At 39.7% G+C, this 22,903-nt stretch overlaps 1 protein-coding gene across 14 annotated transcripts in view; it reads right to left on the bottom strand.

Annotated features, from left to right (window-relative positions):
• The window catches only part of TTC29 (tetratricopeptide repeat domain 29), a 226,350-nt gene that overhangs the window by 182,169 nt on the left and 21,278 nt on the right, over positions 1 to 22,903 (bottom strand). For 6 of the 14 annotated variants that reach the window (XM_061584750.1, XM_061584747.1, XM_061584752.1 and 3 more), the window contains exons 2-3: positions 20,875 to 20,969; positions 16,497 to 16,580 (exon numbers count right to left, since the gene is read on the bottom strand). In XM_061584750.1, coding sequence (XP_061440734.1) covers positions 16,497 to 16,580; positions 20,875 to 20,963 — 173 coding nt within the window. In that variant the 5' untranslated portion in view covers positions 20,964 to 20,969. Of the gene's footprint in view, positions 1 to 1,348; positions 1,374 to 3,154; positions 3,363 to 15,707; positions 15,781 to 16,496; positions 16,581 to 20,874; positions 20,970 to 22,903 lie in introns of those variants that run through there. The other 8 variants (XM_061584754.1, XM_061584756.1, XM_061584755.1 and 5 more) reach the window with 5 other exon arrangements.

Here is a 22,903-nt window from a genome sequence, read left to right as displayed (position 1 = left end):
GACATAGTGCACATCAGCTCCTTAGGGAAGCCCCCGCTGCCATCTTGATTGATGGCAAGCATGTGCGCACAGCGTGTATGACAGTCACGCGAGGTGAAGGGAAAGGTAGGTGGGGCATGTGGGCAGGCACCACAGGCCTGGGGCAGGCCGGTGCCCAAGGGCCCAGTTATGCCTGGTGCTGCCTTTCTGTCTTGCAAATAGAGAGTGTTGATCTATGTAGGGAATAGGACAGACCTCTCCTTGCAAGAGTCTTTCGGTACCTCTGGAACTGGTAAAAGAGTGAAACAGGCCCCAGAGCTAAATGAACTTCTAGGGAGGAGTCTGAGGATGTTGGCAAATAAATATTATTGGGAACAGGAGACTGAGGGAGCATGGTTCCTTGGAGTTCTTTCCCTTCTTCACCAATGGATATCTCTGCAAGAGGAGTTGCCTCAGTGGCTGCTTCTCAACATGGTCCAGGGAGAGCACATCCCTATTTTCAGGATGCTTGATGCCCCAGGATTCATTTTCTGAAGCAGCTATGTCTAAGTCTGGATCTTGGATCATATTACAGGCATACCCCGCTTTAACGTTCGCAATGGGACCGGAGAGTATTTTTTAAGTGAAAATCTACTTTAACTGAAGCAATTGTCTTCACTTGTACTGCATGCAATCACCACTAAATGGCAGTGGCGTCATGCCAATAAAATGTACGTTATTGCGAAGCGCGCGAAAGTTAAGCGGGGTATGGGGACGTATGGAGCATGTACGTTATAGCGAGGCAACGTTAAGTGAAGCAACATTAAGCGGAGTATGCCTGTATACTGATTGATAAGAAATAGGGAGATTAGATAGAAGGATTTTAAATTAGTGTAGGAACTATAATGCATTCTTTACTTTTGACTGATGCCACAAACTTGCAACTTAAGAGCTATTTAACAGTTAGAAATGACAAGAATTAGTTGAAGCAGAAATAAGAAGACAAAAAGAATTTCACAGTAAAAGAGAGGCCCCAAGTAACAAAAAGGAGATATGATCCCTAAAAAGAGAGAAAAGGAATGAAATGATCAAAGGCATTCACTTTTAGATCATTTCAAAAAATGAGAAGGTATCAATGAAGAAAACTGTAGGACAGTCACAAATTATTAGCTAAACAAGAAAAAAATCATTAGTTGAAATATATAGTTGTAGCTCAGCAGCATAAAAACTATAACAAATTTTAAAAGAACAAAGAAGGGAGGCCAAATTAATAGATAAGAAAAGCTCAAAAAAGAACTCCAAAGAGGAAAGAATAAGTACTGTTAACAGAAACAATTAAAACAGAAAAAGAAAAAAGAGAACAAAATCAAGCAAGAACAGGACTACTCACATCTAAGGCAGGAAAAGAATGCATACATCGTCAGTAGTATCAAAAGCAGACAAGAGCTCTAAGAGAATAAGGAAAGAATAATGATCCCAAGATTTAGCTAAGGTCATTAAAAATGGAGGCAGTTCTAAATGGGGGCATTATCTTGCAAAGGGGTCATTCAGGTCCAATTTTTTTGTGGTGCAATCAACATGCAAATATCCACACACACCTGTTTGTTTGTTTTGCTCATTATATTTATTGCTATTTCATTGCTTTCCATCCCCACAAGTGGGCAGAGCTTGATGGAAAATATCCTCAGTTTTTTTTGTCTATCCCCTCAAACACTCTTCCCCTCCTCTTCACCATATTTGTCCATTGTGGATATGCACACAAATATTTCTGTAACTCTGTACACACATTGTCATTTAATGTCTCAGGAAGTGCACAAGAACAAACATTACCACTATTGTTCACAATCAGCAAAATTGAGGGTGGTGTATGGAAGCAGGGAAGCTGATCCTGTAGCACACCAAAAACAGTCCAGATAGATGTAACATGTCAGGAGGAAGCCAACCAAGAAAGACCGCCTGTGTGCTTGCTGGCTTGCCTCTCCTCTTCCCTGGTGCACTATCTATTCTCAGCAGTGGATTAGCAGCACCCAAGGGCTTTCTGAAAACTCCATGATGTAACTCAAAGCCTTTTGCCAGTTTTTAAATCCTTGGGGAATGCTGCCAAAAAGCCACTCTACTTCTCCTGTCCCTCCCCCTTTTAAATGTAACAAGGTCAACAGTCTGGTAAATTTCAGGTAGTTCAGCAAGCACTCTCTCCTCCTGCACTTCTTCTCTCCTTCAATGTACTTATTGGGAGTAAAGCACCAATCCATGTTAACAAGTAGCCTGAACCAGTGGGGGGCAATAGACAGAAAGGCAATCTATTCTTCCCCCTGCCAATTCCTTCTTCAAAGCAACTACTTGTTCATTTTCTCAGGGCTTTCCTCCCCTTCCCCTCTCTTTGTTCTCTCTTAGAGACGGCTACTCCATGTGCAAGCTTCACAGCTCTGCCATGGCCACATGTATGTCTGTAGTTAAATGCTACTTTATTTCCCAGTAGTACTATACCTTAAATTTCTTTATACTTTCAACCACCAGTCTTACCAGACTAATTATTTCTGCACTCCACTGCAATATATTTACCGAGCTCCAACAGTACTTACATTACCCCTACATCTCATTACCTCTACACTCCTATCTCCCTTCACCAGGTGAAAATATCCAAATGGCAACAGCGGCAAAATCCTTTTAATATGACCAGCTAAGAAGTAGTGAGCAAGCTTTTCCTATGTTAGGATTTTTAGTTGCCAACTTTTACCCTACTCCAGCAATCGTTTCTATTTCACTTATTTTTTAATACAGACATTTTGCACAAGAGCAGTCTTGCACAAAACCTCTGTATTAAGGTTTTTTTAAAAAAAATCAAAAGGCTGGTACGTACTGTGAATGTGCCTTCAACACATAGCAGTTGTTGGAAATAGGCATGATCACATCTTTTGGGCTGCCAGAAACAAAATGGCTAGGCTGTACACAAACAAGAAGCCAATGGAAACAGGGGATGTGGTGATAGAGAGCAGCCAATAAAACATCCCCATGCACGTGGCAAACCACTCTATTGACACAAGGTGCTATCCCTGTTCCAGGGTGACTGCTATTTCATTGGTTAGAGGCAGTTAGTTTGTGAATCCCAGTTAGGCCATTAAGAGCACCAAAGGTGAGCAGTCGAGTAGTGTTTATTGCTGAGCATACACATAGAAGTAAGCATAAAACATCTCACATTCCTTGACAGCAGTGTTTAGGAGATCCCCTGGGGGCAGCTGGTTGCCACTCTATCGTTCACAACCTGGACAGATCTTCAGCTGTGCAGGGTAAGGCTTCTCTCTCTCTCTCTGGCCACTCCTGGGGGCCTCCACCACTATACTTCTCTGCTATTCTAATCCCTGGTGTCTCCGTGTCCATGTCTCCTGTTTCTCCGCAGCTGTTTCTTCCCTCCCTGTCCCTCTCCTGTTCTATATAGCCTGCAAGTAGTGAGTGAGTCATACTCTCTCATCTTGTGGCAAGTGACCTAATAGAGAAAGGATTTGTGACCTCCCATGAGAGAGTTCACAGGTCCCATGAGCCTCAAAGGGGACATCCAGCACAAGCATGGGCATGTCCTCCCTATATACAATGATCTAATGATTAACCCCATCCACTGCATAGGGGTTGGATTTCAATATTTAGCCTTATACAAGATCCCACACAGACCCTAAATATGGCATTTGAGAGGTAATCTGTGAATGTCACCTACACCTCGTCAACACTCTTTGACAATACAACCACCCACCACAAAAATGTGCTAAGAAGCTTCAATACCAGCATGGACTGCAGATGTATAATGGATTACTTTTATTAAACTGATTTTCTGCAGTAAGAAATCCAGAGGTGCTTCCAGATGACCTGTTTATTGAGCATTCATTCTGACGTTTGTAGAGAGATAGGTGGCATTGTGTTAAATCAAGCACTATCCCACACTTTTAGTGCATTTTCTTGTCCATTTCCTTGTCCATTTCTTGTCCAGTCTTTGGGGAAAGTGGCTTCGTTGTACAAGACATACCAATCAACCATAATTGCACAACCTGAATTTGTTGGTATGTGATCCTATGCAAAAATAGCAACAATCTGAAAGCACCTAAAATAAAGAAAAAGTATAGGCTTGCATTTTGAGGATGTAAACATGTTGTGGACACTGTGAAAATCTTCCAAGCATGAGCAGCACCTAGGCCAGAATAGATTGTCATGTGGAAGCGTCCTTGGATTAAGAACAGTTTCAATAGAGTGATGTGAGTAGAATCCAGACTGGAAGGGTCAAAAGAGGATTCTAAAGAAAGAAAAGTCAATGAAAAAGAAATAAAACAAAATGGAAGGCAGATCACTATTTGTTTTATCATATTTGTTTTATGGGGACAGAGTTCAGTTTCAGTTTCCTCTCAACATGGAATCTGCAATAAAGAATAAATCACCCTTCTCATGGAGCAACTGATTGGCAACTTTATAGACAGCCACTCCACTCAACACATGAGATTAAAAAAAAAACCTTTGTTGTCCCTAATGTATGGGATAATTTGACAACTTAACATAAATTATTCCCATTACTTTTTTTGCTGATGGGAATTAACATACTGGCAATGCTACTGTATGATACTATCAAAGTGGATAGAAAGGAAACTACTCATATATATCCCAAAATTTAGCTCATACTTCCTATATGGACTTGAGATGGAATTTTGTTAATATATGACAAAATATATATAACCTTGTTGATGCTTAAAGGCTTAAGGAGCACTTTCATTCCATTTGGATTATCAGATGTTATAATATCAAATATCAACTGTTATTTGAATGCTATTTATGAAAGTTGTATTATTCCAATTCATTCATGCTTATCTAAAAAAGAAATTGGGATAATCTGGCTTCTTATACTGCTCATTAGAGCTTATTTTGAAATTGTGAAGAATTTGTTATAACCACGCACCTTGTTCCAATTTAAAAATTCTTATCAACATTATATTGTTTTATGAAGTAATGAAATTCAAGGATACTGGTGTTTAAAAATAGCTTTTCAATGGGTAGAATGGCCTCTGGGGGCATCTGCTGGAAATTTAGCAATATTGCAGTTAAATCTGGTTATCCAAGTAATGCCCATCACAATATAATATAGTTGAATAAAAAGTAAATAAAAAATGAATTGGGTATGATTGTCAAATCATAGCATCAATGGGAATTTTCCTACTGATCTTGATGGGATATGGATGTCACCCCTTATGAACCGATCCTTTGCAGTGACTGTTCCTGAAACTATGAATTAATCAATTATTCTCAATATAATGCAATAACTGTTTAATTTTTTTAACTTATGATAGTGCAGTGAGACTTGGAAAAATCTCATAACACAAACGTATATAATTTTATAGTGAAATGGGATGTCCTGATTTCAAACTACTACTAGAAGCTTATAATTTGAAACAAATGTTCATATTTGTTCTCCCCCTACTTAGTTGGGTGTAGTTTTGTGCATAAAACTTAATATGGAGAAAGGCTGGCTTCTGAGTGAAAGGTCAGGGAGAAACTTCTGGGGCCTTAAGCATTTTATTTTGGGCTGGCTTTTTCTTTCTTTATTACTCACAGCAAGGCCAAAGGGTTGTGCAATGCTGTGACCCTGAAAACTACCAAACCTGATGACAAGAAGAGCCGAGACCTAACCAGTGCCTGGGGTAACTTTCAGCTAACATGCCTCCCTATTCTCAAAAGCAGAGAGACACTAGCAGGTAAGAGCTCTGCAGGTTTCAAGAGACCTGTCTCCACCCAACTGCTCACTTTGGGACTAGAAAGTGGAGTATGGGAGTTCAAAAATCTGGACCAAAAAAGGAAGGAGGAAACTAGCGTTAGGAGATACAACTGGGGCTACTAGAGAACAAACCAATCTCTGTCATTAGTCTGTCTCTCCCCTGAGAACTGAACTTTGCCCCCACACCCGCCAAAGAAGACTCGTGAGACGTGGCATTGGTTTAAATGTTATATTTAATAAATATAACATAATTTGAATCCAAATTCAAACATATCCAATCGTAATTAATAACTACTTATAACCCACGGGCAGGTGAGGAATTGCACTATTCTGGTGGGGATGGAATCCCCCCAGTCTCACAGCTGATAGCTGTGGTCTCTGATGCAAGGATATGGGCCAAGACTCCCTCCTTGCCCAGTGAATCTTGGGAGCGGTCTGCCATGCGCATCCTGGCCCCGCTGTACACATGTTCACCCCAATGCGCATGACAATCCACAGGGGCACCCGCCAGTTATCCGCAGACCAGAGTCCTGCAAGATTCCTGAGGGGTGTCCTTACCCCAAAATGCCTCAGAATACCTACCTCTCCCCTCCACCAAATTCCTCACCTGCCTGAACTCAGTGCCAAAACTGGTCGTCACCACACCACTCCCCTAAAAGCCAAATGAATCATCCCCACAGTATAAAGTAGGCAAAATGTGAAGGGCTCCAAAAAGCGGAGCCCAACCAAAAAATTCCTACTTGGCCCCATTGGTGACCGGCAAAGCCCATACTGCCATAGGGAGGGAAGGAGGGCGCGAACAAACACGAGGACAAGAGTTAGGGAGGGGGAGCAGTCTTAAATACTACCACTCTCCTCCCCCCCTCATTGAGGCATGACGTGGCCTCATGCTACTCCCTCACCCAATCGGGAGTAGACCTCCCGAGCCTTCTCTACCCATATGGGGTGAAGGCAAACCAGCCCACACTCTAAGGTGGGAACGCCAATCTCAGCATGCAAGTTTCTGCTGCCTTAAGTTACCTAGAAGCTGACCTTTATCTCTTTCAGCAAGAGATCTCAATTGCACTCCATTAGGGCCTCTGTTTGAAAAAGCTATTGAGAAGTGCCTTTCAAGTTAACCTTCTTGGGCCCTGATTAAGTTATCTCACAAGCCAATGATAAACCTCAGAACAGGAAACTTAGATCAAAATGTTTAAAGGGGGGGCTTCTTTGTAAGAGCAAAAGAAAATACCTCTGGTTTGCTGTTCCCTCAAGAGCCTGGATTCCTGAGAAATCGCTATCTCCTTATCCCCAGAACTCACACAAAAATGTTGCTGATGTTGTTGTTGATGTAGAAGTTGAACTTCTACATTAAGCACCCCCTAGATCTAGATGGGATAACTGGGTAGGGTTGCCAGGTCAGAAGCATCCTAAACCTTCAGATTTCAGGGGCGGGCCCTAGTGATGTTATTAAGCATGATACATTAAGCATCAACCACAGTTGCTTGGATCATACCACTCAAACAAAAAAAATTATCTGATTGGTAATTAAGATAGAAATCTTAGCTAAATGAGGGTATTCCCAGGTCTAGCTGAAGTGACGGGATCATTCCTTCTTACCTGCTTAGGAAGTCTGGGTAGAGAACATTTCATCTAGCCTTCTTGCTTCTGAAAAAAGGGTTTTAAATGCCCTCAGGCCAGGGCAGTCACCAAAAGACCATTGTAGGGAAAAGGGAGCCTAAAGTTGTGAAGATGTTAGATGGGAGCACTAAAGAGTAAAGATGGATGCCCCCGAACGCTGCAATTCTACCACACTTACTAAGGGACTAAGCCCCATAGAACTCAACAGGACTTACTTCTCAGCAGATATAGTTAGGATCAGGGCTGTGGAGTCGGAGTCATGGAGTCGGAGTCAATTTTGGGTGGAGTCGGAGTCGGTAGAAATGTACCGACTCCAACTTCAAAATAAATTTTGATTGACAAGTTTTTTAAAATATAAATTCACAATGTCAAAGAAGCTTCCCATGAAGTCAGCTGTAGTTGAGCATTTCACCATAACTCAGGATTGAAAACATTTTGTGTGTCAGTGTATGACACAGGACCCAGATGAAGACAAATGCTGTGATACCAAGATCAGCGCATATTCAGGCAGTGATAAAAATGCTCCTATGAGAGCTTCCAATAAGACATTTACAGTGCTTTCCAGGGCTGTGGAGTCAGAGCTGGAGTCATGGAGTCGGAAGCAATTTTGGGTGGAGTCGGAGTTGGACAGTAGAAAAATAGAGGAGTCGGAAGTCGAAGGTTTGGCATACCGACTCCACAGCCCTGGTTAGGATTGTGCTGTTGGTAAAGCTTGACTAGGGATCCTCTGCAAAGATATTGATATCAAAGCAGGGTTGGCAACCCCCTGCCTGGAATGCCTTGCCTGCCTTTTAACGTGGCTGCTCCAAACTTCTTTACAGACTTGACCCTTCACTGCAGATAGAGGTTTGGGAAATGAGTAAGAGCTAAGAAGATTCTCTATCTTTTCCTGCCTACCTTGTGGGCTGCTATCAACTCACTTTGACAGCCAACCCATTTCAGTGAGTAATAATTGACAGACAGAAAACACACATGGTTTAGTCTCCCTTCACAGGTGGTAGCTTGGGAACAACAGCAATTGAAGCCACACTCTCCAGTATGTGAATTCTCTTTTACCACTATTGGGCAAGAAACAAACTGTCATGCAAACAACAGGGTGCATCATCAGGGGGTTTAAGGGGGTTGAGCAGAGTACATGGAAATACTGTTGTTGCAAAATAGGGGAAGGTAGCTCAGTGGTAGGGCACATGCTTTGCATGCAAAGGTCCAAAATTCAATTTCTGGAAAAGACTATTGCCTGGAATCCTGGACAGCCAATGCTAGTCCATGTCATCAGTACTGAGCTAGGTGGCACCAAATGGCTTGACTCGATATAAGGCAGATTCCTTTGTTTCTTAAAATGGAAAGAGACCCGAGAGCTACAGTGACTCTAAAATTTATTTATGCATTTTATTTACAACATTTGTATACTGCTTTATTGTAAAAAACCTCAAAGCGGTTTGCAGAAGGAATTAAAACAATAAAATTATTGGCAAAAAGAGTTAGACAGGTATTTAAAAGCATTCAAAATATTAAAATCAACAATGAGTTAAAAACAGATAAACACAATAGCTTCTACATGCCTGGGTAGGGTAAACAAACATGTTTTTAGCAGGTGCTAAAAAGAGTACAATGAAGGTGTCTGCCTAATGTCAATAGGCAGGAAGTTCCAAAGCGCAGGTGCTGCCATACTAAAGGAATGTTTTCTTACAAGAGCAGAAGAAGTACTATGTGGCACCCGTAACATGGAAAGCACACCTTGAACTTGGCCTGGTAGGAAATCAGCAACCAGTGCAGATTTCATAGCAGGAGTATTATGTGCTGATAGGGTCTCACTCCTGTCAGCAATTGTGCCACAGCATTCTGCACTAATTGCAACCCCCAGGTCAGGTTGTGCTGCATGGGGATTTCCGTGACCTTGGCTGACTGGCTGCTGGGATTTTTTTAGTTTTGGTTTTGGGTTAGGAATCTTGACTGGTTGCGGGATGCTGAGTTTTCTGTCTTATTAACAGGACTCTTGTTGTTGGTATGGTATTGCATTTAGGGAATCATCACTGTCTTTTGTTTTCCTTTTTCTATTTGCATTTTATTTACCTTTAACCTCACTCCCTTTCATCAATAGAAACAACAGTGGTTCCATGTGCTCCGCTCAACCCCTTAAATCCACTCATGATGCACCTTGTTGTTTGCATGACTGTTTGTTTCTTGCCCAATAGCGGTAAAATAGAATTCACATATTTGGAAGTGTGGTTGCAATTGTTGTTCCCAAGCTGCTGCCTATAAAGGTAGACCAAATCACGTGTGTTTTCTCTCTGTCAATTATTATTCACTGGAAACTGAGTTGGTTGTCAAAGTAAGTTTATAGCAGCCCACAGGGTAGGAAGAAAGGAGTAGAGAATCTTTTTACTCTTACTCATTTCTCAGACCTCTTTCTGAAGTGAGGAGTCAAATCTGTAAAGAAATTTGGAGGAGCCATGTTAAAAAGTAGGGGCAGGGCATTCCAGGCAGGAACTCCAGTTGCCAACTCTGCTTGGATATGGATATCTTTGCAAAGAATCCCTGGTCAAGCTTTACCAACATTACAATCCAAACCATATTTACTGAGAAGTAAATCCTCTTCAATTCTATGGAGCTTAGTCCCTTAGTAAGTGTGTTTAGAATTGCAGCCTTCGGGGGCATCCATTTTTACTCCTGAATGCTCACATCTAACATCTGTACAACACTAGGCTCCTTTCTTCCTACAATGGTCTTCTGTTAACTGGCCTGGCCTGAGGGCACTTAAATCCTTTTTGCCAGAAGCAAGTTGGGTAGATTAAATGTTCCCTACCAGGGCTGGCACCAGCCTGCCCCAGGCCCCAGCACATGCATGCATGCATGCAGCCAACCTGTCCTGGGTGCGCAGCTCCTGCTCCACCAACCTCTCTCCTGCGTCCTGCTGCTGTGCGCGCTGGCACTCAGGGCTGCCATCAACCAAGCTGCTGGCAGAGGCTTCTCTGAGGGCTGATACCCACACCACCATTTTGGTTGATGGCATGCAGGAGCAGTACGCTACATGCATGCGCACAGCTGCCATCAACCAAGATGGCAGTAGGTGCATCAGCTCCTTAAAGTCTCTACCGCCATGTTGGTAGATGGTAGCCCTGTGCATGCAGCAGAAGGAGAGAGGTAGGTGGAGCAAGTGAACAGGCGGGCGACCTGGAAGCTCCATCCCTGCGATCCGTGGTAGGGACTCTGCCACAAATCGCAGAAGGGGAGCGCTACTCCCCCACCCTAATGAGGGGACCTTCAGGGGGCCCTGTGGGCCACAGGGCCCTTGGCTAGGGCCTGGCCTAGCAGCCCTTTCACACCGGCCCTTTTCCCTACCCAGGCTCCGTCTTTTAGCTAAGATTTCTATTTTAATTTCCAATCACAGAAATGTTTTTGTTTGAATTGTATGCACCAAGCAACTGTAGTTGATGCTTAAAGTATCATGCTTAATCACATCATTTAGGCCCACCCCGGTGACATCACTTGGGTCTGTCCCCATGACATCACTAGGACCCGCCCCTGAATTCTTAGGGTTTGAGATGCTTCTGACTGCCAACCCTAGTGTACCTTCATTTTTTGCAGCTTTATTTCATTGGCGCAGTTCAGACGAAAGCTTGTTTTGTTATTTACAGAACAAGTCTGCACCAGCATTGGGCTTGCATGCCCCTTAACATGCCAGAGGAGAAAACTGAAAACTTTCACTTTATACAATTTAAAATAGTTCTCCGTTAAGTCCAAACTAAAAAAATGTTTTTTTAAACTCTTCCTATGCTCAGAGGAAGTGAGGGAAGGGGAGGGCATGAAAGTCCAAGGGTTATGCATGCTGATTGTCATAATGATTGTTTGTCATTACTTCTGAACCAGTTCATTGTTTTTCAAACTGGGACAATTACTGGCCTCCTCTCCTTCATAATGGGAACATCAGAAGAAAAACATTAGGTGCCACATATGCAGTACATCAAAGCTGCAATTCATTTTAGGTTTTCACAGTGTTTTCTTTTTATAATACAGGTTTTAAATGGAAAAAAAAATCAGCCTGAAGGAGTTCAGAGTAAGATTAAAAAGCAGAAGGATTTGTGTACAGTCCAGAAGATTCACTCCATTCCCTCTTGCATTTTGTATCATTTTACACTCTGAATATTTTCACAGTAACTCTGTGAACACTATTAAATAAGGCAAGGTTGTTTACTTATATCCTGCATTTCCTACAAAATATTGATAAACTATTGAGAAAAGAGAGGTTTAGAAAACAATAGGACTAAACTTACCAAAAACAACAAGTTACATAAAGTAAAACTTCAGTTCACAGCATTCTTCTTTAGGAAAGAATGTCTTCTATTTTATCTTCACAAAAATCTGATGGGTTTTTGCAAGTAAAATTCTGTTTCCTCTACACTTGCTAATAGTCATGAGAATCTGTAGTTTGCACCTTCCCATTAAAAATGTATTGTATTTTTGAAATTATTCACCCCGCCTTTTATCCAGATCATGTCTTTGAAAGAAGGAAGTAGATAATAAATGGAATTATTCATGATTTCCCATTAAATATGAAACTTTCTTTTGCAGAGTTTAGAAAATGAACTTCTACATAATGTACAGAAGTTGATTAGAACTTTTTAACCTTTTCAAGAAAACTCTTCCATATTACACAAATGTATAGGGCAGCTTTTTCATGAAAGTTAAACTATTCATTCCTCATGCATTCCTATTCTTTCGTCTTTCTCTAATTAAACCATACATATCAGAACAAATCAAAGTGAGGAGAGACCACTGATTTGAATAAAAGACTGTCTCCCAGACTCCCACCTTTTTTCGTTCGAAGAGAATATCATTCTGAGAGAATGTTGTTTAATAAAAACACAAAATCTTGGAAGTAACAAGCAAGATTATTAGGAATTATTTAGACAGAAAAAGAATGCATATTTAAAAAACATTAAAATTGTGAAAGTGTGAGTAAAAAAAATCAGAACTATGCCTTACAATACTCTCTATAACTTATATTAACTTTTCTCATGGACAGCATCATATCAGTGGGGAATTTAGAGGAGAAACAAGTTTTAATTTTTAATGTCTTGTGTTATGAACAACTATATTGTATATAGTAATACAGTATATAGTAATAGCAAATTCATTGTCCAAGTGTAGCCAAAATTGTACCCCCACCATATATGCACAAGAAGGAGGCATCAGCAGCTTAGGTGAACTGCAAGGTTTGCATTATTATTATTATTATTATTATTATTATTATTATTATTATTATAATTATTATTATAAATACCAAAATAGTTGAATGAGGACTGTGCATGTTCAGCAACCATAAAATGCTTGCTGATCATTGGATGGCAAAAAAGAAAAAGGAAAACTCAGGGAGGGGGGGATGAAATGGAGTATTCTGGAAGAGCGCCTTGTGACTACCTGGAACACTGAATAGCAGCACTCCATACTGCAACATTTTATTGCGGGTCCTATTGTTTTTATTTTTTCTATTCAAAGCAGAATTTATCAAGTCGCAATCGACTTGAAGGCATATAACACACACAAGTAGACAGGCTGGTGCATATATATGAGTAAATCAAATCAAATACAAATAAGCGAGTCATTCTCAGTCAGCAAGATTTAAATGTATACCAACAAAAAACCCTATTAGATCATCCAGCAATGCCTTTACATACCAAGCTCATTAACTAAGAGTATACATAACTAAGAGTGACAAAAAGGTGAGTTGAAATTGCTTTTGCAGTACTTCATTTTGGGGCCTTCAATGCTTTTTAAAAAGTTTTTCAAAAATTATTTAAAAGTTGCTGATACAGATGTTAAAGAGAATGACTTACAGTGCAATCCTATGGATGTTTACTTAGAAGTAAATCACAGTGCGTTCAACAGCGATTATTCCCTAATCTCCAACAAATTTTGTTTAGGATTGCAGTCAGAATGCCCCACCTCCAACAATAACAAGGGTCAGCAGACTTCAGACTTGGCAGCGTATACATATAATTTGCTACAACCTTGTGGTCCACCAACTGAAACCAGGTGCAAAATAACTGGAATTCACACAGATGCACAAAGGAACATGGTACCTTTAAGTACATACCCAGCCCAAGAATTTGCAATCAGCATCAGTTTCCATAACCAACAGTACAAGTTAAACCCATTCCTGGCTTTTCCCCAGGATTCTTTTTCAGGATCCTAATTTTTTTTGTGTGGCGGGGAGGGGGATTTTATTTGTTACTATTGTTAGCCAACTGTGAGTCAGAAAACCTTGATGAACTACTGCAAAATCACCCAAATCAGAGATCTGTCCACCGCTGAGTATGAGACATCTGTAAAGACACATGGGTAAGCTGTGCAGGTCATGGAGAAAGGGAAAGTGGGGAAAAGTAATGGGGTAGCAAGGGGCTGAATGGGCATAACGTAAATGGGAGTGCAGAACAGAAAGAAAGTGATGTAAATGAAACATTTAAATACAGGAAGGCATATCTGGTGAACAAGACCTACCTGCAAAAACACCTAATGTTTAAGTCCTAGTTCACACTGAGGGTTCTCCATGTAGTGGAAGATTCATAAGCCTGAGGGGTTGCTCCCTTGCCTTGCGGAATGTATAACCCACGCATCCAGGTCATATGTGAACTGGCCCTTAGTTGCACATCTCCGTACATGCACATTTTTCTTGATGTCTTAGTGTGGGTTTTGTTTGTTTGGAAACTTTAATAGTTTTTAAATTAGACTGAGGTCCTAAATATAATAGATGTTGGCCCTTAAGGACTTTTTAAAAAATCTGCTTCATATAATTGAAGTTTCCCCCCCTTAAACCCTATGTGGTCTATTCAGCAATAAGAAAACTACTATACACACATCTGCATATTGGAAAATAGTTGTACATTTCTAGCTTTAGTAACTTAGGGTGTATTCAGTGGTAAGGCTTCTGTCAGTGGAACAGGGAGAGAAACCATTTTTGGTTATTTCCCACTCCTCTGCTACATCTCTGAGCATCTTCCCATCCTCTAATCCTCTGAAGCAGATTAAGGGAGGTCATGGGAGGATGCAGGAAATTGCCAAAAAAAGTTTCTCTTCCCATTCTGCTGACAGAAATCTTACGAACAGCAGCTAATTTTCAAACAAGGTCTGATTTCAGACATACCAATATAACTTTACTACATTAGGAAGCTGTTCTAATACATTCATCATGGTAAACACCTTTTACACGAAGGCTGACGTAACTTTCCCACACATATGCAGAACTGCAACTGTTTGAATATTAGCAGTCTGTCTTTATTTGTAGAACTCTAAAACAAAGGCAACTACAGCAGATATTTCTCCATTGCACCATCCCTGAGTTATATACACTTACCTTATGCAAAAGTCTGGAGAATTAAATATCCCTGAAATTACATCTTATTAAGGGCTCCTTTTTCTCTGTCTGGAAAACAGTATCAATTTAGCCTATTTTTGTATGTTTCTGAATCTGTATTGCATATTGTAAATTGTGAAATATTTAAAGGTTTCAGAATGTCAGTAAAGTTTTTTAATTGGCAACTAAAACTAAACAGAGTAGGCACCAATTATATTTGAGGTAATACGCATTATTATCTTCTTTTATTCCAAGCAAATGGACAATGCTCTGAGCTGTTGCTTTTTGGATAATTTATTAGTACTTTTCAATCTACAATGCACTTTAATACTTTACATTCAATCTTTATTTTCTCTAGACTTAAAATGAACAGCACAACTTTTGCATGAGGAGACTTTGGATGCGTTTTTCAGACAGCATCCTCCAAAGGCTTATTTCAAACTACATTTGCAACTCCCTTCTGCAAAACCAGTGTCAGCTGTTCAAAATTTTACAAAAGTCCCACTGGATTCCCTCCCTTATTTCTGAATTTTCTACAGCACATAATAATAAAAATGGAGAAATGATATTGTGCACTCCAGAATTGCTCCTGCTTTTTGGTACAATTTACAGTGCAATTGCAGCTTTAGTGATTTATCAACAAATGTTTTAAAGGGATTGTTTTTCCAAATTCTAAAGACTGTTTGCCCTATGGCCTCCAATCAAAAGCATGATCAAAGTGGATAATTTGGGAGTGTGCCAGAGGTTTTGCACCAGAAAAAGGAACAGGAGAGAGAAAAGGGGCCAGAAATTCCCTTCCACTTTAGGAGACGTATTTCAAGGGATACATGGGTAGCAAATCACCTGTGGTTTCTCAACAGACATATGTGTAACAAGTGGTATATTTATTGATGGAAGCTGCCTTCTGCATAAACCATATAGGCAAGAGTTCAGGCTCTTACATTGAATTTTATAGAAATCCTAAATTAACATCAAGTCCCAAGGAATCAAAGGTTACCTCAAACAAGTATTTTTAAATAGTTTTCTTACTTTCAACTGTAGTCTTTTTAAAAAGATGGATACCTATGCTGAATGAACCTGGACAATAAGGACGAGAGAAGTACTGTTAAAAAAAATAAATAAAATTCAGGAGGGGGAAAAGGGGAAAATCAGAGAACAACTGCTCAAGTTGTGCACCCTTGAACAAAAATAAATCACATTTAGATTGAGTTGCTGTTTTGTAAGTCAGTGACAAACGGTGCCTGCATCAAAGATATTGAGCTCTAATGTAGCAATCCATGAATTATGACACTAATTTCAGGGATATAAACAAAACAAGGGCAAAAGTTGTGATAATGACCAACAGAAAATTGCTACTATGCATATAACTATATGCATATAGTATTTAAAAATACTATTTAGAAACAGCAGTATTTCTGTTGTGTGCTGATTTTGGTCTATGGGTTCAGGGAACATTAAAGAGTCAGTGTTGCAAATTACAATAGTATATTTTGGAAAGTTAAATTTCAGCCTCAAGTGAAAGGCTTTAAAAAAATCAAGGAAGAAAACTACTAGTTTTAATTACTGACAAATAATTAAATCCTGCAGAACTGCTAATGCTTTGGTAAATCAGTGAAATAACACAAGCATTGAACTAAATGCTTTGATATATGGAATATAAGTAGCAGTGAAACATAATTATTTAATATCAGTTTTAATTTTTAAATGCCATGTTACTCTGAAAATTGCCTGAGGAACTTTAGATTTCAATAATAAGACTAGAAACAAAGAAAACAATAAACTTGCAGTACAAAAATGCCTCAGAAAGACCTTACTTACGCAACAGCCTCTTGTTTTGACAATCCTTTGATATGCGTGGCCAAATAATGATCTATGGCATCTTTGCCTTTGATCAAATGAATTCTAAATTTAAAAAAATATTAAAGAACAGTGAGGTGACTTAACATCAAAATCTGCTACATGTATTATGCATTAACCTTTGCCAAGCAAAGGCAGATAAATATTAAAATATTGACAAAGTGTTTTATCAAACACTTTTTATAAACATGTACAAGTATCATTTCAACGTTTTGGTCTTTATTTTCTAGAAGGCTACACATGGCTTTACCAGAAGGTTCATATTATTAATACCGTTCATTTTCAATGCATAAATAACAAACCTTGTTGTGCTCTGTGTTTTGCAGTATTTGGGGAATAAATTGTGTCTTCACATTCTACGTGCAATCACCACAACTATGCATTATTTGAACTGATCAAGATATGGTATCAATATTATCTGGAGTAAGATACATTTGGGCTGAAATCCTATCTCCACTTATCTGGGAGCAAGCCTTATGGGATTTGAGTAGATATGGTTAGGATTGCATTGTTAATTTTTTAAAAGACGTTTAATCACAAATATTTTTAAACTTTACTGCAGTGTTCTATCTAACTTATCTAAAAAGTCAAGGCATAGACAAACTTCTTCAAAGAAAACCCATTGATGACAGCTGACAAAATCCTAGTAACTTTTTGATAACATGTAAGGTTGGAGCACAAGCGATGTCCAATGTACTCATTGCCTTTAAACTCAGGGGCCTAAGTCAAAGCACTCTTTGATAATTCAGAAAAAGGTTCAAATCTAGTTTCCTGACAAAAATATATATATAGTAAGAAACTTTAGAGTCTTAGGGTGGTACCCAATGCATCCATCAGGAGAAAGGGGAGGGAGATAGGTTTTGGTGATTTCCCTCCCCTGCAGTCCGCTGTGACCCCACATATCTGCTCTGGAAGGTCCAAAAACCCTCCAGAACAGATCTTGGTGAGGTGCATGGAGGGGGAAAAACTGCCAGAATTGGAGGCTGCTGAGAAGTATGTGCATAGAGTTTTCTAGAAAGACAGTACAGAACTGACTATAAAGGGGTTAATCTGTGTTCAGGACTGCCAAGGTCAGCTCACAGCAGATGCAGCTGGCGAAGGGCAGTGAAAGCTATATATCCTGAAAGCAAAAGCACAAAGTGTGGGGGATGTTGTTAGAAGTTAGGAGAAGCCAGGACTGCGTTTATGTCTGTAACTTAAAGTCAGTAAAGACTCTTAAACCTATAACTGTCTGTGTCTATCTATCCTGGGTACACTGATACTGGCCACAACCGGGTACAACCGGTCACTGGGCATACGCTTGGAATCACCGCTACAACAAGGGTTATGGGCCCAGGCTACGGCCCAGAATACCCAGGCTACGGCTCAGAATAGGCAGCATTCGAACCCAGAGTGAGACAAGAGAAGCCCAGAGCAGGGGCAACCAGTTCAGCAAAGAAGCAAGCAAGCCAGGAACTTGGGAGAAGCGGTAACGTGGCTGAGTGCTTGATCGAGAAAGGCGGAGGGAGACGTGTGCTGCGGAGATGGCAGTTTCACTTTCAGCCGGGATGCCTCTGGAGAGGCTCACTGAATGTAATTATTCTAGCTGGAGACTTAGAATGCAGGCTTTCCTGACAAAAGAAGATTTATGGCAAGTAATCGAAGACGACCCACCAGGAGCTCCACAGCCAGCGTGGATTCACATGGATGAAAAGGCAAGAGCATTTATTATATTGGCTTTGGAAGACTCTCAATTATTACACGTGAAAGAATGGCCAACAGCGAAACTTATGTGGACTGCTTTGAACGAAGTACATGTGAGACAGACAACCAGTAGCAAGATATATTTAGCGCGTAAACTTTATCAGATGAAGCTGGCTGAGGACAGGACAATGTCTGAGCATTTGTTGGAATTACAAAGACTGTGTGCAGAGCTGCAGGAGCGGAATGTAGAGCACACACAGTTGCAGAGAGTTTATATTATCCTATCTTCATTGGATTCGTCTTGGGATCCGTTAGTCAGTTCATTAGAGGCTATGCCAGACGCAGGCTTGACTACGGATTATGTCTCAGGCAAGCTTCTACAGGAATGGGAGAGAAGAAAAGAAGCCGGAGGACGGGAGAGAGCGGAGAAAAGAGAAAGCAGGAAGACAAACTTCAAAGAGACAGAAGCAAGATCGTTTGGACTAAAAGCTTACTGTGGTTCGAATACACATCTACAAAGGGGGAGAGTTTACTGGAAAGTCCCTAGAACAGTACTTGGCAAAGAAAGGTATAGAACAGAATTTCACTGCACCATTTTCACCATTTCAAAACGGAATTGCGGAGAGGAAAAATAGGACACTTCAGGATGCAACAAGAGCCATGTTGAGGGACTCCGAGTTATCAAATGCATTTTGGGGAAAATGTATGATGTATGCCACTTACATTCAGAACAGGCTATTCCATAGAGCACTGAACATGACACCATATGAAAAGCTCACAGGGAGGAAACCGAGACTTCAGCACATTGCAAGGTTTGGGGCAAGGTGCTGGGTGCACATACCCAAAGGGAAGAGACATGGGAAACTTGCTCAAAGAGCACAGAGGGGAAATGTGATCGGATTCCAGAACGCATATTACCGTGTTTGGATACAAAGTCAGAGAAAGGTGGTGCTGAGTAGAAGCATCAAAATACAAGAACAGGATTGGGTTCAAAGTACATATGTTGATCTAAATAGTTCACACGATGCATCCACAGAACATGACTTAGAGCAGGAGGTAAAACAACAAGAAGAAGAACAACCTGTTACTGGAGTGGATGGGGAAAACATAGAGGAAACTGTAACATCGAGATGCTCTGAAAGAGCTAACCTGGGGAAACCACCTGAAAGGTTTCAGATTGGCACAATCAGAAGTAAAGAAACAAATAAATACACAGAAACGTATGATGAGGAAACATTGTATCTAGATTGTGTGAAACCATAAAAGTCTGTAAAGCAATGTATCAAACATGTATTGTTAATGCAAATGTATGTCTTTATGGAAAAGGTGGGAACTGTAGGCTGCTGAGAAGTATGTGCATAGAGTTTTCCAGAAAGACAGTACAGAACTGACTATAAAGGGGTTAATCTGTGTTCAGGTCAACTCACAGCAGATGCTGCTGGCGAAGGGCAGTGAAAGCTATATATCCTTGAAAGCGAAAGCACAAAGTGTGGGGGATGTTGTTAGAAGTTAGGAGAAGCCAGGAATGCATTTATGTCTGTAACTTAAAGTCAGTAAAGACTCTTAAACCTATAACTGTCTGCGTCTATCTATCCTGGGTACACTGATACTGGCCACAACCGGGTACAACCGGTCACTGGGCATACGCTTGGAATCACCGCTACAACAAGAATTGCCCCTCTCCCCTTTTTACTAACAAATACCACCCTTACAGTGCAATTGTATGCAAGTTTAATCAGAAGTAGGTTCCACTGTGTTCAATGGGGCTTACTCCTAGGTATGTATGTATAGGATTGCAGCCTAAATGCACCGATATGTGCAAAGCCACTTCTCATTTTAAAGTTGAGAATGCCACTTTAGAGTTTATCATTCTTTCCTAAAGCAACAAAAACAAACCATTTTACATTTCCTCCTGCTTTTTCATCTATTACACAAAACTATCTTTGTCAAGAGAAGACATTTAGCAAAAGAATCTTTACTACTTTAAATAATCTTACCAAACTAAACAAAATAATACTGTACCTTAGCAAAAAATATATACTTTATGATAAAAAAACACTTGTATATACGTTCTATGAAGTTCACATTAAAACAGGGAGGCATTCCTAATGTTCTCAAAATTCAAAATGATGAACAATTTTATAATTATAAATAATGTGATATCTCACACTCTGTCTGATTGCATTTACTTTATACCATCATAAAGATAACTAACCAGTCAGTAACTAAACATATTTAATAATACTGTATATAAAAATAATGGGCAGCATTCAACACACTTGTTTTGTCAGCACAAGGACTTCTGGCTGCTCAATGGGACTTCCCCTCCCTCTCCTCTCCCTGGACATACCTTAAATCTTCTCTGGGTTTTTTGTCAGCCCTTCTTAGCAGATTTGGGGAGGGTGTGGGGGACACACAAGAAATTCTTGCACTAATGTACTTTTATCACAAAGTACACAATTCTGACTCTTATTGTGGTTTGACATTCAGCAGAAAGAGAAGGGAGAAATGAAATTTCAAAACACTCTTTCTGATCTCACACTAATTGGCAGCACAGTGTCCCTCACAAAATCTCTTATTGTAACTTGCTTCTTTAGCACTTTAGCTTTAAATAACAAGAATCAGTCAAATGAAAAACAAATACAGAAACACAAACCTTGCAAGTTCTGGTGAAGGGCACTTCATCTCTTCCTTACTTGGATGTGCTTTGGGGCTTCGCATGGGCACAGCAGGGAATATACTCATTTTGAACTAAATAAATGAATACAGAATATTTTCAGCAATTCATGTCACATAGTTTTCACCTTTCTTAGACATTCATTATAGGTGTGTGTCATTCAATGTAAACTATACTAGTCATTCAAAGGCTCTGCAGCACTGAGACACCTGCAGAACTTTCACTCACTGTGAAATTGACTCATTAGACACCCATTGTAGTAAATGGAGGCCCAGGATAACACATGCCAATTTGAAATCAACTTGGAGTTCAGTAAACAGGAGCAGGAGTGATAAGATGTTATTCCAAAAGTATGTTTTATCTAGAGATTTCCAATAATACTGAAATCCCAGAAACGTTTTTTATTTTTTTTAAATAGAAATGTCAAGAACATTTGAAATATTTGCAGGTTTCAGTATATTAGACTTTTGTTATATTCAATAGAGCTGACATGAGATCATCACACAGACATGAGATAAATCTATGTTTTATAAAGGAGCAGATAGGAAATTAATACATTCACATATAAAACCAAAATATCATGATATCACCAGACCTCATGCTGAACAGCATAAACATAGCAATATATAGACATTTTTCATGATCATTATAGTAAACATAGCTATTATAGGAAAAGTTGGATAACAAACTTTTCTTGACATCAGCATTTTCCAGTATTTAATTGTGACATTCAGTATTTAATTGTGATATTTCTTTTAACTAAACACTTGCAACAAAAATTTTGTTCCTGTATATTAGAATGAAACCCTGATTTTAAATAATGCCCCAACAATTCTTTAATTTAATTGCCTTTCATATCATTAATAACTCAATTAATATATCAACAGCTGTAAGAATATTGGTTATGGAACACTAGAGTGTTATAATGACAACATAATGATAGAGTAATATCACAGATGGTCTTATATGAGCACAAGTCTTATTTCTCTGAAGCAGAACAACAAAAAGTCCTAAGATAGAGCAGTCCAGCTTGTCATTTTGAAGTTCATAAATGCTAATAGGACTTTTTTGTCATATAGAGCACTGTGTTCTTTTCCCCACATACTCAGCTTACACTTCTCACCATTAAAGTTACAGCTGCCAGTTCCTTTATTTTGCAAGTCTATGATCTGAGAATGTTAGCAGCAGGAGTACCCTTACTCTTAAATTTGGTTTATGTAGATACTGTAAGCCCTGCTGGCAGGCCTCAAGGCACAAACTTTTAATGGAGCCAGAAACTCAGCATTGTAAAAATGAAAAAAAGGCTCTCCAATTACAGTCATGCTATTGGAAGAACATTTAGTTTGCTTTACAAGTACAGAAGAGCTGATAGTTGTAAAAAGGTAAAAGGAATGGGTAACAGGCAACAAATGCTATGATAATCCCAGTTCAGAATTGGGGGATCTTTTGAGTACAAACTTCTTCAATTTGGAACTTCTGAATAAATTACAAACCAAGCACGAACAGAGTTTTGGCTCATCTCTAGAGTTTGGGCTCATTTCATATTAACTCAATTTTGTCTCTGGCACTAGCCCTTCCCACAATCAAAACCACTCCCTTCCCTTTTTAACTGAAACTTATCTGGTATCAGTGATTAAAAGGAACTTTGCTAGGCCATGCAACAGCATTGTGCATCTCAAAAATGTAGTTTCCAATATAACTCCTAGTGATCCTGGCACCCAATATGAGGGTTACAGTGTCCTAGGACCTAATCAAGGAAGCAGCCACAGCAAGTGCTACCACCAAGCAAGTTTTGGTAAAAGTGAAATGGATAGCAGGAAAAAGCAATCATAAGAACACTGAAGGCATGGAAGCCTCCAGGCCTCATCATGTTCCCAACATCACTATGTGATTAGACCTGGAATTTAAAATGAGCTGAATTGAGCCCATTCCAAAGTAAGCCAAGGGAAGCTTGCCCACTAATCAAGACACAGGATAATATATATAAATTAGGCCTTTCTAATAGGAA

This window comes from Rhineura floridana, chromosome 9 (genome assembly GCF_030035675.1).
Source record: "Rhineura floridana isolate rRhiFlo1 chromosome 9, rRhiFlo1.hap2, whole genome shotgun sequence".
Classification (NCBI taxonomy): Eukaryota; Metazoa; Chordata; class Lepidosauria; order Squamata; family Rhineuridae; genus Rhineura; species Rhineura floridana.
The sequence above is the reverse complement of the archived record's forward strand: the minus strand, read 5'-3'. Positions and strand labels throughout refer to the sequence as shown.